Raw genomic sequence first — 16,755 nt, forward strand, 5'->3', positions numbered from 1 at the left:
GTAAATTCTTAGCTATTATCTGTAGTTACATGAAGATCATCTTTTTCATCAATCTGTTCTGATGTTTATATAATTTTGTTAGTTTATAAACCTTTCGAGTAGCCTTAGTGGTGTTCATAGACTGTGTTATGCTATTCTTTTTAAGATGTTGCTGGTGCTAAAACCTTTGAGCATGTTTTTCATGTTTTTGTTGTTTAGATAATAGCATTTAGCTGGAAACACGCATATGATAAACCGAGCTCATATTCGCCTTAATGGGTTGCAAAAAGCTGCTGTTGCACTTGGCTCGGCAGTTGGAGCATTATTAGACCCGCGAAGAGCAGATCTGATAGCTGCTCTAGGGGAGACAACTGGGAAGCCTGCTTTCGAACGGGGTCTTGAAAGGATGAAGAGGAGTCCTGATGGCAGGGTAATGCTTCTGTACGAGAAAGTGGGATATGCCTGGGATCTACCACTAAATACTTTTGGAGCTGCAAATGCAAGCTTTATGGGATCTCGTAACTTCTCCCCAGATGACAGGCCACCAGTTCGGTTCATGGAAACAGAGGAGTTAGCCTATGTTGCTATGCGTGCATGCGAGGTGCATGACTTTTGGCACACCCTCTTTGGCCTCCCCGCTAATTTGATTGGTGAGTGAGCACTGAAGGTAATCGAGTTTGAGCAAATGCTACTTCCTATGTGTCTGATGTCTGTCGTAGGAGGAACAGCAAGATTCAGTGAAAAACAGAGATCATTGTTCTACCAGCACTCTTTTCCATGGGCGCTGCGTGCTGGTATGAGAAGCACTGATCTGATGTGTATTTTACTATGAGAAGCACTTCGATGAGGATTTGGAGGATGTTCGGAGGAGATGGGGATAACCCCTGCTCCTCTTCCCCCAAAATAAGTGTTGCTCAACTCTCCAGTTATTTTCTTGTGGAAGCATAGACTTAAACCTGCTATTCTGTAAATTGTTCCGGAGAATATTGCTACATATGCAGTGGTTGAGCTCGTGTCCCCTTGCGGGAGGTTATAAGTTTGACTCCTGGTGTATGCGTTTGTGATGTTTTGCATCCTATTGAATGATATTTATATCACATATCCGTTATAATGTGTGTTAATATTACTCAAATCAAAGCCTGTAAATTCACTTTTGCTCCACAGAAATAAAAGTTGAACAAGTAATCACTGGCTTTTATAAAAGTCAGCTGATAAACAACTAGTTTTGAAAGTTATATTACTGGTGAATTTTTGAATAAGTTGCAATCATCAGCATTAAAAATGTGAAATTACTTTTAAGTTTAAGAGGTACAAAGTCAACATTAAAACTGTGAGTAAAATCACACAGAAAACAGATGTTAAACATCAAATCACACTGAAGTGAAACCAACATCAGACTTTGTGATAGACCTTTCGGTATATCTTAGACATTGAGATGATTATGTCAGGAATTCATGTAATACATTACATCACATTATAGGCAATTTACGCCATTCTGAAAAGAAAAAAAAACCTTAGCTTGCGATTAAAAATTTGCAATTTTGCTACACAAGTGACTAGAATGGAGAAAAACTATTTTTCAACTCCACCAAAGAGGTAACCCAAAGAAGATTCACCGCCTGGGGCTGCATGGACCTTGGTTGAGGGCCTTTCCTGCACCAGCCAAACGCAAATCGTAATCAGTAATTGTTCAGTTATTAAAGATCCAGCAGTTAACAACTCATTCTTCTAATCTTCTTTCCTCCTTTTCTTAGTTTAAGTTCTGTCTCTATTACCTTTGTATTGAATGTGAAATATATACTGATAGACATCCAGATTACTATGACTTTGCATTTACCTTTGTGTGATGTGTAAACTATATATGCTAATGCATACGTTAAGTTTGCCACCTTATATGTAACTGTATAACTGTATACATATAACCATCTATGTAAAATAGTATTCAATGAGAACGTGCAAGAAAAGACATCCCCTCGAATGACAACAAGTGTGAATGCCGTATCACTACCTCCCCTGGCTTATAACAAGGGCAACAGATAGAAGTTATTCCATTCTCCAATCAATGATGCAGCCATAAGGTGAGATTGTCACTACAAAGCTATAGGTGCAATAAAGTTGGAAGAAACCACCTACCACTTTGAAACGCATGCATATACAAGCCTAAGTATGGGAACAAAGTTCGTAGACTAAAGAGTGAAAGACGGGCCTTATTCCTTGGGCTACTCTAAGTTTTTTTAATGAATAGTATAGCATGAACAACCAGAAGCCGCAACAATATAATAGTACAACGAAAGGCTCTTCCACTTCTATTTATTTACTATATAAGTTGTTTGACTGACTCCTTGGCTCCGCGTTCATGAAACTTCAATATCAACAACATAAAAGCAAATTCTTCGATCTTAATTTCGGGCGTAGGGAATTCATTCATATTTAGCACTGAGAATCTTAGGGGAAGGGGAATCCATCAAGGTTTTTGGCTCGCAATAAAACTAGGGTCGTGATCGAGCAACTAATAGTCCTATCTATCCACCTCTCCAGACACAATATCTTGAGAGTGAGGCGTTTCAAAAGCATAGTTGTACGGGGTTCAGCAATTCCCAAGTAGCAATGCTTTTTAAACACGTCAAAACATATAGGTGCTACCAAGTTTCGTGCCTAACAACCTAAGATACCCTCCATCAATCCCTGTTTCCACACATAAGGATACGGGCATTCGACATTCCAGACTATTGATGAGTTTTTTGTGAAATAATGGGTTCTACATTGTATAGTATAAAAACAATATGTAAACACTTTCCTGATTAGTTGTTCACCCAGCTGAACCACTTCAACATGATATTAGTACGTACTCAAATGAACCAAACCAACTGTACATTTCTATTTTTATTTGTGGTTAACTTTTAAGGATATATAAGTATTGGGTTGCTATGTTCTTAATTTTGGTTTTTTGGTTTACTTTTAAAGATGCTGTAAATTTATTTATCTAATGTATTAAACTCTACCTCCTTTATAGAGTAAATAGCATTCTGTGAAAACGAGAGAACCTAACAATATTCACCAGTATTAAAAAAAAAGAAATCTGTAGGCAGGGACATACCGTGAGGAAGTTACCGGTGTTCTGACCATCTGCTCTGAAGTAGTTATTTGCAGCAGTACTGTTTAAAGCAGCACTATTTATACCAGCAGGAATCTGCTTGGTGATATCTACTGGTTCTGGAGTAGGTTCAGGTTTTGCGGAAGGTGTTACAATCTGCACCTCATCTGGAATAGCCCTTATCTTCTCTCCAGATGCCTTTGGGGCCTCTCCGCTTCCAAACAAGTATCCCAATGAACTCTGACCGCCACCACAACTACCGCCACGATTCATATTTTCTGACTTCAATCCAGACAAGAAATACTAAACTTCCGATATATCAACACCAACAGAAAAGGCAAGTATTGTCATAATTGACATTTAAATGCTGATGAAGTCAAAAGATCCATAACAAATAGCACGTGTGTGGGACAGCTATACACTAAAACAGCTTATAACCTGACGAGTATTATATGAATTAGGTAGAGTCTTGAAAGCTGTGTGTGTAAATAAATTCACTTTCTACAGTGATTTTTTCTTGTAAAAAAGCAGTACATGAGGAATAAGGTCAATTCTGCAACCTGATTTAACTAAGTTGGTCCAGTTGAATAGTCCAACAACAATAAGGTGACATGAGAATTAGATCCAAGACTAATAAATATATACAGATACAAGGAGGAAAGTATCTGATAAAAAAATTCATTTTCACTACATTCATTTTATCATTGCATATACATAAATCCAATTGTTACGTTTTACGGTGTAATACTTATCAGGAAACATAATATGCATATAAAAGAGAGGAAAATTGTTGCATCTCTGTCATTACACATGGGCCAAAGTAAACGAATTATATTCAAAATAAAAATCTTGATTACTACAGCTAATTTGATTCAAACCTTAAAATTTGCCATCAACTAGCCACAACAGCCTACAAGTAAAAAAAAGCAAGATCCCTATCATTTTTTTTGTAAATTACATATATTTCGATACATTCGACTATTAAGTATACAGGATCCACAATTCGAAAGCCTTGCCACTAGACTATTAACGAATCCTCCTCGTAAAAACTACAGAAAATCAAATTAAAAAATCAACCAAAAGATCTAAAATTTGTGCAATTCCAAAACATCCCACCACAAGAAAACAGATTTTGAGCTCATATTCAACACAGCATCCAAGAAATTATAATCACAAGCATTAAAAGTATTAAATGTATCAAAAAGATTGCATTTTTAGCATAATTACAAGTACCCATCTATGCAATTACCATCATTTCAACATCTTGACAAAAAAGATTCAATTTTTAGACATGAGCAAGAAAATGCAAACACATGTGATATTCAAATGTAAGTAAAGACATAAAATGTATGTATATAACTTATATATGTAAGTAAGAAGAGATCTAGAGTTGGGTTTGCTTACCTTTGTGTTCTGTGTAAGCAGATCTAGTTGAGTAGTTGAGCTCTGTCTGAAGAGAAAGTGAGTGAAGTTTTTAACTTCTATGGCTGCTTTTTTGGTGGGGTCCAATTGGTTTTAATTTCCTTTTTTGGTCCTTTTTAATAGTCCCTTTTTCATGAATAAATAATTTGTTTATTAGTTTGTTTTGGTTGTTTTGAATAAATAATAGGAGTAGCTCGTAAGTTGCAAGCAAATCATTTTAATGATTAAAGCAAATCAACTAATCATGATCGATTTTTTTGGGTGTTACCAATCAAGCTTCATTTAAAATGCCCTTTACATTATTATATTCACCAAATTTGTTGGTTAGGTCTAATTGGTTATTATACCCTATTATTATAAGCTGATAATTTAATTAACTGGTTAACCTTTTTAAAAAATTAAATCCCATTTTTTATTAAATAAGTATAATTAAAAAATATAAAATAAAAAATATCTTCGTACAACGGGTTGTTCTACTGTGTGGAACAAAACCTAGCTGGAAAATACTCCAAACAGTGCTCTTTTGGCCTAAAACGGGGCTCACCGGAATGCTGAACTGTACTAATTCTCCAGCTTGTATCCGCGAATGAACGATAGAAGTATTAGGTAGTTGGTCCGCTAAGCCTTTACCAAACCGATCCCTTGGTCGATGAAAACAAGTCAACAGCTCCGCTTCCTCGACTTGCACTTTTGTGGTGCATCGGGGACTCGGGGTGATCATTAGGTCCGGGATCACTACCTTAATCCTTCTTCTCTAGTGTACTCTCGAACTTTCAGAAAGGATCTTAGCCAAACGTTTATCGGCTTCGCGAGACCATTTCGGTCTATACATGGCTAGGCACTCTGGTCGTTGGTTTCTCGATAAAAACTTTCTAACGTCGAAGGTCTTACGAGCAGGACTGACGAAAGTCTCTCAAGTGATTAGGCGGGGACATGTTTCAAACCTCCAGTCTTCAAGTCATAAGCCTCCAATCAATTATGAATTTAGGATTTTGCAACGGTGTAAATGTTCTAGAACAGTCCACGCTGGCCCAACCCTTGTCTACGAAGCGGAGTAGCCTCGTTTTGCTTTCTTCTGGCGAAGCTTCGGGCACTAGAGATAGACAGTTTAGCCTGTCGTGATAGGGGGTGCCTTATACGTACTGAGACTGGAGCTATTGCTTAACTATTCATATTCATCTTCCTCTCCCTTGACAGGATTGGGTGCAAAGAGTGCTATTTCTCGTTCCCTATCGAATAGATACGAACAGTAGTAAGATCAGATTCAACTCGAATTTATAAATACTTGTTCGAATTTGATTTGGATTCGAATTAAAATTTCTACTATTTGCTCATATTCGAATAGAATTCGAATACAAATACTCGTATGTGATTCGATTCGACTCGATTGTGTACCAAATTACTCGTTTTTATATATTCGAATTCGAATTCGTCTAAAACAATACTAAAAAAATGAAGAATACCCGAATAAATAAGTACAAAACTAAAACGTGATCATTTTATTGAATACAATTTTAATATATATGCATGACATGTAATGTATATATTGAAGGATTTTTAGCACATAAACGCAACGAAAACGTAAATTTAAATCTTAAAAAAAACGAAACCCTCCCCAGGATCCATGCGAAAAATAATATTTAATTCGTAGTTCAATATGTTTACCTTAAGAAACTTTACGTTAATGGAAAAATGGAGGTCTTTAATGGCGATCCAAAAACGATGAACAGAGATCCTTAGCAGTTGCTCCTCAAGTGTGAAGCACTCCACCGGTATCCACCAAGAAAACGATGTAATGGAGGAGGAGGAGATGAAGAGAATTAGGGTTTTGTAAATCTTTTTGGTTGAGGCAAAAATAGGGTCTATAATAGTATATTTATAGGCAAAATTTTCAGCTGAAAATTTTCCCATAAAATATTATTATTATTAACCCTTTATTATTCTCACTAATAATTAAAACACCTTTTAATTATTAATCCTTTTTCTAAACACTTTAGAAATAATTCTCTCACTTCATTTAATTTCCAAAATTAAATTCTTAATTAATAATATTAAGAACTTTTTCTTAATTAATTTATAATCAATTAAATCTCATTTAATCAATTATTAAATTTGTCAATTAATTATTTATTTCATAAATAAATAATTATCAGCCATTATTAATTAATTTCTCCACCATTAAATCATTCTCTTTTATGGTGTGACCCTGTAGGTTCAATATTAAGCCGGTAGTAGAAATAAATAATAATAAAACTATTTTATCATTATTTATATAAATTCTCTAATTCATTAAATATGATTAATTAATTAATCATATTTATTCTACATCGTGGGGGATACTTCTCAGCATATCGCGACTATCCGGATAATACGAATTCACTGCTTAGAATACCAAGAACCTATTCAGTGAGTAGTTACCGTACAATTAATTCCTTCTACCCTACAATGTCACGATTAAATACAAGGCATGGAACTTGTGTCAAGCCTATCTTATTTAATCACTTGCTTTCCCATTCACTATGTTTAGTTCTATTTAATGTAAATTAGAAACTCCTTTCTAATTTCATTCACTCTGGCCAGAGATTCCTGAACTAACATAAGTGGATCAACATTGAACATTCTCTTCCTACACTGGAAGGGGTAGATCCTTTATTGATTATACACTATCTTCGTGTACAAATTCCTATACCCAGTAGAGCCCTTATAATTGCCCTTTGAGACTAAGAACTAAACCAAAGCATAGTTCATTGTATACAAGATGACTATGATGACCTCAAGTCTAAGGATACTTGTACAACTATCACTATGTGAACAACTGCTGACACGTGAGTGAACTCCATCAGTTGTTCAGGTGTGTGAGTCATGTTCAGTGAACTTATTCTATAATAAGTACCTACATACTAGCTATAGTGTCACCACACAAATGTCTATGAGAACAGACATCCTTCATAATGAAGCAAGCACAGTATATACCGATCTTTGCGGATTATTAATTACCAGTTAGTAATCCTACGACCAGGAACTATTTAAGTTTAGAGTTATCATCTTTTAGGTCTCATTATTATGATCTCATCACAATTCATAAAAAGCTTTACTCTAAATTGTGGTATATCTTATTTAAACATTTAAATAGATAGAGCCCGCAATAAAAAACAAAACAAGTTTTTTATTAATATCAATGAAATCAAAACAGATTACATAAAAGTTATTCCTAAATCCTCATACATGATTGGACTTAGGACATATATCTTTCATATATTATGAACATAATTAACGAAATCGAATATCTTTAATACATACATATTTAAGTAGTATGAAATTACTCGATCAACTCTATATAAATATGACTGAATATATCAGAATGGTGAGATTCAGCTCCATATTCGTTCAAATTTTAAAGTAGGATTCGAATTCGCTCATTTTGTATACGAATACGAATTATATTCGTTATTAACGAATCGAATCCGGATTCGAACCCGGATTACTCGTATTCGTTTTCAGCCCTAAATGTAAGGGGCTGATGTAGCACGTTTAGCTCTAAAAATTTAAAGCAAATATTCTGAAATAATATTTCTCTTTTATAATTATAATAATTTATTATTTTAATTTTCTTAATTATTTATTAAATTGATATGTATTTATCACAACATAAAATCTATAAATATTCATATTTAATTAATATATTATATCAATTCTAATAATTTATTTTAAGTATTCCAACTAAGAAGTAGTCATAAAAATTTATTATATTTTAAAAATTAAATTGGTCGAACATGTTAAAAAAATTAATCAAGCATTAATCAATTAAATCAAATAAATTTAGGACAATGGTTGGCACTAAAATAACATATAAAATCCAGTATCATATAAATTATCTCAAATATGTTTTATAGTGCTAATGAAATTGGATACAATCTCAAAACTGACACCAATTTGAGTTTATTAGTAAATTGATAGGGTATGTCGAATTTCTAGAGGATCAAGGCTCACACCCAGTGTTGTACAAGACATATCAGTACATAACAAGACTAAGTTATTTTGAGAAGCCTAAGATTAAGTTGTATTGTATAATATTATTGTATTCTGTAATGGTTGAGTCTGTAAAAATATTAAGTAGATTATACTGCAATATTTTTCTGTGCACATCCATCAAATTAAGGAATAAATTCCAGAAGATGATCAATCATGATTATATCCCAAAGAGAAGTGTAGAACCTTGGAGTTGAATAATATTGTTTTAGGAAAAATGTTCTAAGTCAGATATCCACAAGTCACAAATCAATGAATATAGAGAAGTATGTCGAGAACTCTAAAAAGGCTTGTAGAGAAGTCCCAAGAAATATCGATAAGTCAATCTACATGTAGAGAACCAGAGATATCGATAAGTCAAAAAAATTATATAGAGAACTGAAGATATCGACAAATCAAAAAAGTTCATGTAGAGAAGTCGAGATATTGACAAGTCAAAAGGTTATGTAGAAAACTGGAGATATCGACAAGTCAAAAGCTCATTTAGAAAATTGGAGATATCGACAAGTTAAAAGCTTATGTAGAGAACTAAAGATATCGACAAGTCAAAAGCTTATGCTGAGAACTGGAGATATCGACAGGTCATTCTACTTATAGTGAACTGGACAGTTCGACAAGTCAAAGCCTATATAGAGAATTGAAGATATCGATAAGTCATTTTACTTATCGAAATGTGACATCTCTACACAATAAAAGAGATCTCGACAAACAACTTCAGAATTTGAAATACAGATAACTTGAAAATCCAAGATTATCAGTAAACAAATAAATGTATGGGTGCACAGAAACTTACCAGTATCAAGATCTCTGTCTTTGACAAAGGGAACTACGCCTTATGGAAGAAAAATATTATGTTGTTCATCAAGATGGTCAATTCATTGTATATTGAACTTCTTAAGCATGGACTCTTCATTCCTATGGTAAGGGTTCCTGAAGCAACAAATAGTGATATGGTCCTTCCTGAACACTTTACTCCTAAAGATCCATTTTACATACACTAAACCATAAAAGGAGAAAGTTTCACTTGACAATAGCTAGCAACTCATTCTCATTGAATCTTTTGATAATAAGATGTATAACAACATTATCAACTATGAGTCAGCTAAGCAGATCTGGGAAAAGATAGAGATCTTGTGTGAAGGTACTGAAGAGATGAAATCAAACCAAAGAAGGATTCTAATCTCACAATATGAGGGTTTCATGGCTAAATCAAAAGAAGGCATTACTGAGGTCTTTGAAATATTCAACAAATTGACAAATGACTTGCAGTTTCATGACAAATACTATGAAGCTGAGGAAGTTAACCTTAATTTCGTCAATATTCCTGACCATTTAAAACAAAAGATCTCTGCAATAAGAGAAAGAAAAGATATAGGGAGAATAACTATGGAGGTTTCGTACGGGATTCTCAAAATCGTACAAGGAAAATGTTAGGGAGAATAACTTTTCTAAAGGAAAGAAAATGTTTCAAGTGATGAATACACACTTATGAATAAGCTCTTCCTAACAAACACACACTCCTACAAGGATTTGTAATTTCTTCCCTTAGAGGAGTCCTAACTACCATCTAAGTTGGAGACTTGTCACAAGTCTCTATATAAAGGGTTATACCCTTCAACCTAAAACTATGTTTTTGGCTTGATTCTCTACAATACTGAGATACGTAGGCATCTTGCGAAAATAGACAGTCTCAAACGCGAGAACAACCATTAGAACTTGAAACTCACAAACCCTAGTATTAATTACTAAGGCACCCTAGTTTTTATTACACAACATGTATATTATTTTCCTTTATCCCCGGTTGTCATACCTGCTAACTAATTATTCTAATTTTAGTTTTGTTTTAGATCGTTTCAATAGTATATTTTTTTGCCGGAGTGACTGTTATATATTTTTTTAGCAATAGACCATTATACATATTTAATTATTTTGTTTTACACCGGCTCTGTAGTACTATTTTTTTGGTATAGTCAATAGTATATATTATATTTGTTAGGAATGTATGTGCATTAGTTTGATGATATGTTTAACAAAATACTTAAGTAGAAATTTAGTGTCTGTAGCCTCAACGGATAAGACCACTTTGGCTATCCGTTGATGGTGTAACTTTACTTAGAAATAAGTTTAGTGTTGTAGCATATTTCAGTCTCTGTATTTAAAATGTAATTCTTGGAAGTTGAGAGAAACTATGAGTCATGTTGACTACTAGATGATATGCAGATAGGAAGGCCAATTGTAAATACTTCATGCCTTGTAATTTTGTATAAGTGAAGTGGTATCAACGGATGACTTAAAGACCTTCAACGGATAAGAAGCTAAGCTTCAACGGATGTCTCTAAAGCTTCAACGGATAAAGTCATCAACGGATAACATCCTTCAACGGATGAGTGCATCAACGGATGAAAGTTTCAACGGATGTTCTGATGATTAGCCGTTGATAAGAGGTAGTTGTACCTACAGACAGAGGCACATGGGTTGATAGAGACAACTGAGATGTGGTAGCCGAATTTCAGGAACAACAGAAAAAGCAGCCGTTCTTCTCTGGTACAAAGATGCAATAGTCAACAAAGTACTGGAGTGAACAGGAAAAGAAGCAAGTGAAGATCTTATTTTATTACTGTATTTTATATTGTTCTTCACTTGTACACTTGGTAATATATAAACCAAGTAGAAGCTAGTAATCAGATGTGAGATTTTCCAGAGCTGTTTAGAAAAACATTGAGAGAAAATTCATCTAGTTTGTACTAGGATGCAGCTGTGATCAACATTGTTTAATCACAGATTTTCTAATATACCATCTCTGGTGGAACAACAAAACCACCAGAAAAGTTTTTAAGGTCTGTTGTGTTCTTTACATTTGTGCTTGAATATATATCTGTCTGCATTAGCTTAAAGCAATTCACACACTTGTTCTTCTTGAACACACAACCTTCATAAACTGCTCAAAACTTGAAAAAGTTTTGAGATTTACATTCAACCCCCCTTCTGTAAATCTCATTGTTAGTCCACTAGGAATAACAATTGGTATCAGAGCAGGCTCTTGACATACAAAGAGTTTAAAGATCTTGGAATCTAACAAAGATGAGTAAGAAGGATATTGGAGTAAAGATCCCAGTTCTTGACAAAGACAATTATCACCATTGGAAGGTGAAAATGCACCTTCATCTACTCTCCCAAGATGAAGGTTATGTAAACTGCATTGAGAATGGTCCTCACATTCCCCACAAAGTAGCCACAGTTGCTACAGCCACAGTTGCTGTTGGTCAATCCATTCCAAAACCTAGAGCAGAATGGACAATGGAAGACACAGAAGAAGTCCACAAGGATAAGAAGGCTATGAACATTTTGTTTAATGGTCTTAACATGGATATGTTTAATAATGTGATAAATTGCACAACTGCCAAAGAGGTTTGGGACACAGTTCAACTACTGTGTGAAGGTACAGAACAAGTGAAAGAAAACAAAATGCAGCTTCTCATTCAACAGTATGAATACTTTCATTTTGAAGAAAATGAATCTTTAAATGAAACATTCAATAGGTTCCAAAAGCTGTTGAATGGACTGAAGCTGTATGGAAGAGTGTACCAGGTGAAGGATTCAAATCTTAAATTTTTAAGATCCTTGCCAAAGGAATGGAAACCCATGACTGTCTCCTTAAGAAACTCTCAAGATTATAAGGACTTCACTCTTGAAAGATTGTATGGAATCTTGAAGACTTATGAACTAGAGCTGGAACAGGATGAGATATTGGAGAAGGGGAGAAAGAAAGGAAGTTCAGTTGCATTGGTAGCTGAAGATGAGAGGAAATGCAGACAAGAAACTGTGAGATCTACATCAAACTCCAAAGATGGTATAAGAAGTCAGGAATCAAGCAAGGGGAAAGAGCAAGTTGCTGAAAATGAAGACAACTCCAGCCAAGATGACTCAGATGGTATTGATGAGCATCTTGCATTTCTGTCCAGAAGATTTGCAAAGATGAAATTCAAGAAAAACACTAGAGCCACTAAACCTCACAAAAACACTGTGGACAAATCCAAGTTCAAATGTTTCAATTGTGGTATAAGTGGACACTTTGCAGGTGAGTGCAGAAAGCCAACTTCTGAAAAGAAGAAATTTGAACAAGTAGATTACAAAAAAAAATATTTTGATCTGCTCAAGCAAAAGGAGAGGGCTTTCATTACTCAAGAAAAGGACTGGGCAGCTAATGGAGATGAAGAGGATGAAGATGTGGAGTATGTCAACCTTGCTCTCATGGCTGATTCTGAAGAAAATGAAGTTAGTTCATCAAGCAATCAGGTAATCACTACTGACTTAACACAGCTTACTAAAGAAGAGTGCAATGATGCCTTTAATGAAATGTCTACTGAATTGTATCATTTGCGTGTATCTCTTAAATCTCTTGCTAAAGAAAATAGTAGGATTAAAGAGAACAATCTGTTTTTAAGTAATAGAAATGCTTTGTTAGAAGACAAGATGATTGACCTAGAGAAAACTAAGTTGCATTGTATATCTGTTGAAAATGAACTAGCTGAATCTGTTAAGAAAGTAGAAATACTTTCCAATCAATTAGAGAAAGAGCAAGAGGTGATTAAAGCCTGGAAGACATCTAGGGATGTAAGTGCTCAAATTGCTAAGGTCCAAGGAATTGAATCATTCTGTGAAACTGCCTGGAATAAAAATAAAAAGAAACTAGAATTAATTGATGGACTGTCAACGGATATGGAATCAACGGATGATGAAAGTTATCCGTTGAAGGAAGAAAAGGAGCATCCGTTGAAGGTTCCTCAATTAAAACAGGCAGATGTTTCTAAAAGAGAGAATCTAAAGAAACTCAACAAAAAGTTTGGTTCAACTTCAAAGAACTTTGTCAAAGAAGAAGCAAGCACATCCAAAGATGTCAGTAAGGTGAATGTAGGGCACATGACCTTAGAACAGTTAAATAATAGGCTCAAGATGGTTGAGGATAAAAAGGAATCTAAAAGAAAATCCAACAGAAATGGGAAGGTAGGAATTAATAAACACAACAATTACACACCTGATAGGTATGCTCCTAGAAAAAGCTGTGTGCATTGTAGTAGTGTTAATCATCTATCTGCTAATTGTAAATCCATTAAGAAGACACCCATAACTGTACCCTCTTCTATGCCTAATATGTCTGCATCACCTCTACATGCTATGCCTGTTATGTCTCAACAAAATCCTTATGCACATTTTGTAAACATGCCATATTTTAACAATCCTTATCTTGCTGCATGTAGTATGCCTCAAATGCCATACAATATGCCAATATGGAATAACATGTTTGCACAATCAATGCCTAATAATTTTACAAATGTGCTAAATGATTCTGTGACTAACCCTACACCTCAACCAACTACATCTAAGACCAAGGTTGACTCAAACTCACCTAAGTCTAAAGATGCAGGAGGAATGAAGTCTAGGAGAAAGGCTAACAAGAATGGACCCAAGGAAACTTGGGTACCAAAATCAAATTGATTGATTTTATGGTGTGCAGGGAAATGAAAGAAATCTATGGTACTTGGACAGTGGTTGTTCAAGACACATGACAGGAGATTTCTCCCTGCTCACAGAGTTCAAGGAGAGAGCTGGCCCTAGCATAACCTTTGGAGATGACAGCAAAGGGTTTACTATGGGATATGACTTGATTTCAACAAGGAATGTCATCATTAATGAAGTTGCATTAGTTGATGGTCTCAAGCACAATTTACTGAGCATCAGTCAACTATGTGATAGAGGGAATACAGTTTCCTTCAATTCTGAAGCCTGTGTTGTCACTAGTAAGAAAGACAACAAAGTGGTTCTAACTGGAGTTAGAAGAGGAAATGTGTACATAGCTGACTTCAACTCTACAGATGCAGAATCCATTACTTGTCTCTTCAGCAAAGCAAGCTCAGTTGAAAGTTGGCTATGGCACAAGAAGCTATCCCACTTGAATTTCAAGACAATGAATGATCTAGTCAAAAAGGACTTAGTTAGAGGAATCCCTCTAGTTGAATTCTCAAGGGATGGTTTGTGTGATGCTTGTCAGAAAGGCAAACAAAGGAAGGCATCATTCAAAAAGAAGCTTGAAACAACAATTGATGAACCATTACAGCTGCTACATATGGATTTGTTTGGACCAGTCAATGTATTGTCTATTGCAAGAAAAAGATATTGCTTAGTGATTGTAGATGATTTCTCAAAGTTCTCATGGGTCTATTTTCTTGGATCAAAGGATGAAGCAAGTGAAATCATTATCAATCACATCAGGCAAGTCAACAATCATCCTGACTTGAAGGTTAGAAATATCAGGAGTGACAATGGAACTGAGTTCAAGAATTTGACATTAAGGCTGTTCTGTGAAGAAAATGGAATAATGCATGAGTTCTCAGCTCCAAGAACACCTCAGCAAAATGGGGTTGTTGAAAGAAAGAACATATCTTTAATTGAAGCTGCAAGAACAATGCTTGAAGAATCAAAGTTACCAACATATTTCTGGGCTGAAACTGTTAATTGTGCCTGCTTCACTCAGAATATTTCTTTGATCAATCAAGCTAAAGGCATGACTCCTTATCAGTTGTTCAAGAGAAGAAAACCAACTCTAAACTTTCTTCATGTCTTTGGATGTAAATGCTTTATACTGAGGAATCAATCTGACCATAAAGGGAAGTTTGATGCAAAGGCTGATGAAGGGATATTTGTTGGTTACTCAGCTGGAAAATCTTATAGGGTCTACAATCTAAGAACCAACATTGTTATGGAATCTGTGCATGTTGTGTTTGATGATAAAAAGATTGATGGACTAACAGATGAGGGACATAATGAGAGACTCAAATTTGACAACATTGAGATATATTGTGATGATAGTGAAGAGGAGACTGATGGAGATGACACTTCAAAAGGGATTCAAAACTTGCCCTTGGATAATGCACAAAATACTGCATCCGTTGATAGAGGCAATGCAGTATCCGTTGAAAGACATAGTGCATCATCCGTTGAAGTACAAAATGAAGCATCCGTTGATCATGGTTCATCAACGGATAATCGATTTACATCATCAGTTGATAGAACTCCAAGTTCCCTGCAAAGGACCAACAACTCAGGGGGAGTTTCAACTAGTCAACACTCTGTCTCACATCATGACAATACTGAGGCCACCTCATCTAGAGCACATCTTCCACCACAAAGGAAATGGACCAAGAATCATCCCTTTGAACTGATCATTGGTGATGCATCATCTAAAGTGCAAACAAGAAAAGCCACTCAAGATGAATGTCTGTATAGTGGTTTTCTGTCTCAGGAGGAACCTAAGAAAGTGGAAGAAGCTCTATTGGATCCAGATTGGATATTAGCTATGCAGGAAGAGCTGAACCAATTTGAGAGAAACCAAGTATGGAAGCTGGTACCCAAACCAAAGAACAAGAGTCCTATTGACACAAAGTGGGTATTCAGAAACAAGATGGATGAAAATGGCATTATCATAAGGAATAAAGCCAGACTGGTTGCTAAAGGCTATTCTCAGCAAGAGGGAATAGATTTTGATGAAACATATGCTCCTGTTGCAAGACTTGAAGCCATCAGAATATTTTTAGCCCATGCAGCCCATGCCAATTTCAAAGTCTATCAAATGGATGTCAAAAGTGCATTTCTAAATGGAAAATTAGAGGAGGAAGTCTATGTAAGTCAACCTCCAGGATTTGAAGATCCAAATTTTCCAGACTATGTGTATTATCTGTTGAAAGCACTCTATGGACTGAAGCAAGCACCTAGAGCCTGGTATGAGACCTTATCAAAATTTCTTTTGGAGAATCACTTCACTAGAGGTACTGTTGATAAAACTCTCTTCTTTAGGGATGTTAATGGCTCTAGTATACTTGTTCAAATTTATGTAGATGACATAATATTTGGTTCTAAAGATGACAAACTTTGCAAAAAGTTTGCTAAGCTAATGCAAAGTAATTATGAAATGAGCCTAATGGGAGAACTAACCTATTTTCTTGGTTTACAAGTTAAACAAGTTAGTGATGGAATTTTCATTAGTCAAACTAAATATATTTATGATCTTTTAAAGAAGTTTGACTTAATGGAATGTTCATCTGCAAAAACTCCCATGGCCACTGCCACCAAACTTGAATTAAATAAGACTGAAAGGTCTGTGGATATTACAAGTTATAGAGGCATGGTTGGTTCACTTTTATATTTAACTGCTAGCAGACCAGATATAATGTTTG

At 35.1% G+C, this 16,755-nt stretch overlaps 2 protein-coding genes across 3 annotated transcripts; one reads left to right on the top strand and one right to left on the bottom strand.

Moving 5' to 3' along the window:
* Nucleotides 1-226: 226 nt before the first annotated feature.
* Nucleotides 227-1,071, top strand: LOC141677174 (ubiquinone biosynthesis protein COQ4 homolog, mitochondrial). The gene is given in 2 exon segments (XM_074482944.1): nt 227-802; nt 804-1,071. Coding segments are annotated over 2 exon segments (633 nt in total). The 3' UTR covers nt 861-1,071.
* Nucleotides 1,072-1,333: 262 nt separating this feature from the next.
* Nucleotides 1,334-4,627, bottom strand: LOC141678644 (protein SPIRAL1-like 1). 2 transcript variants are annotated; one of them, XM_074484994.1, is made up of 3 exons: nt 4,478-4,627; nt 3,077-3,355; nt 1,334-1,632 (listed from the first exon to the last, which is right to left on the bottom strand). In XM_074484994.1, exons 2-3 carry the CDS (start codon nt 3,344-3,346, stop codon nt 1,552-1,554), a joined length of 351 nt encoding a protein of 116 aa, XP_074341095.1. In that variant the 5' UTR covers nt 3,347-3,355; nt 4,478-4,627; the 3' UTR covers nt 1,334-1,551. The 2 variants fall into 2 exon arrangements, with proteins under 2 accessions (XP_074341095.1, XP_074341096.1); XM_074484995.1 differs by having other exon boundaries at nt 3,077-3,376; nt 4,478-4,568.
* Nucleotides 4,628-16,755: the final 12,128 nt, after the last annotated feature.

This window comes from Apium graveolens, chromosome 8, assembly GCF_009905375.1.
Source record: "Apium graveolens cultivar Ventura chromosome 8, ASM990537v1, whole genome shotgun sequence".
In the NCBI taxonomy this organism is placed as follows: Eukaryota; Viridiplantae; Streptophyta; class Magnoliopsida; order Apiales; family Apiaceae; genus Apium; species Apium graveolens.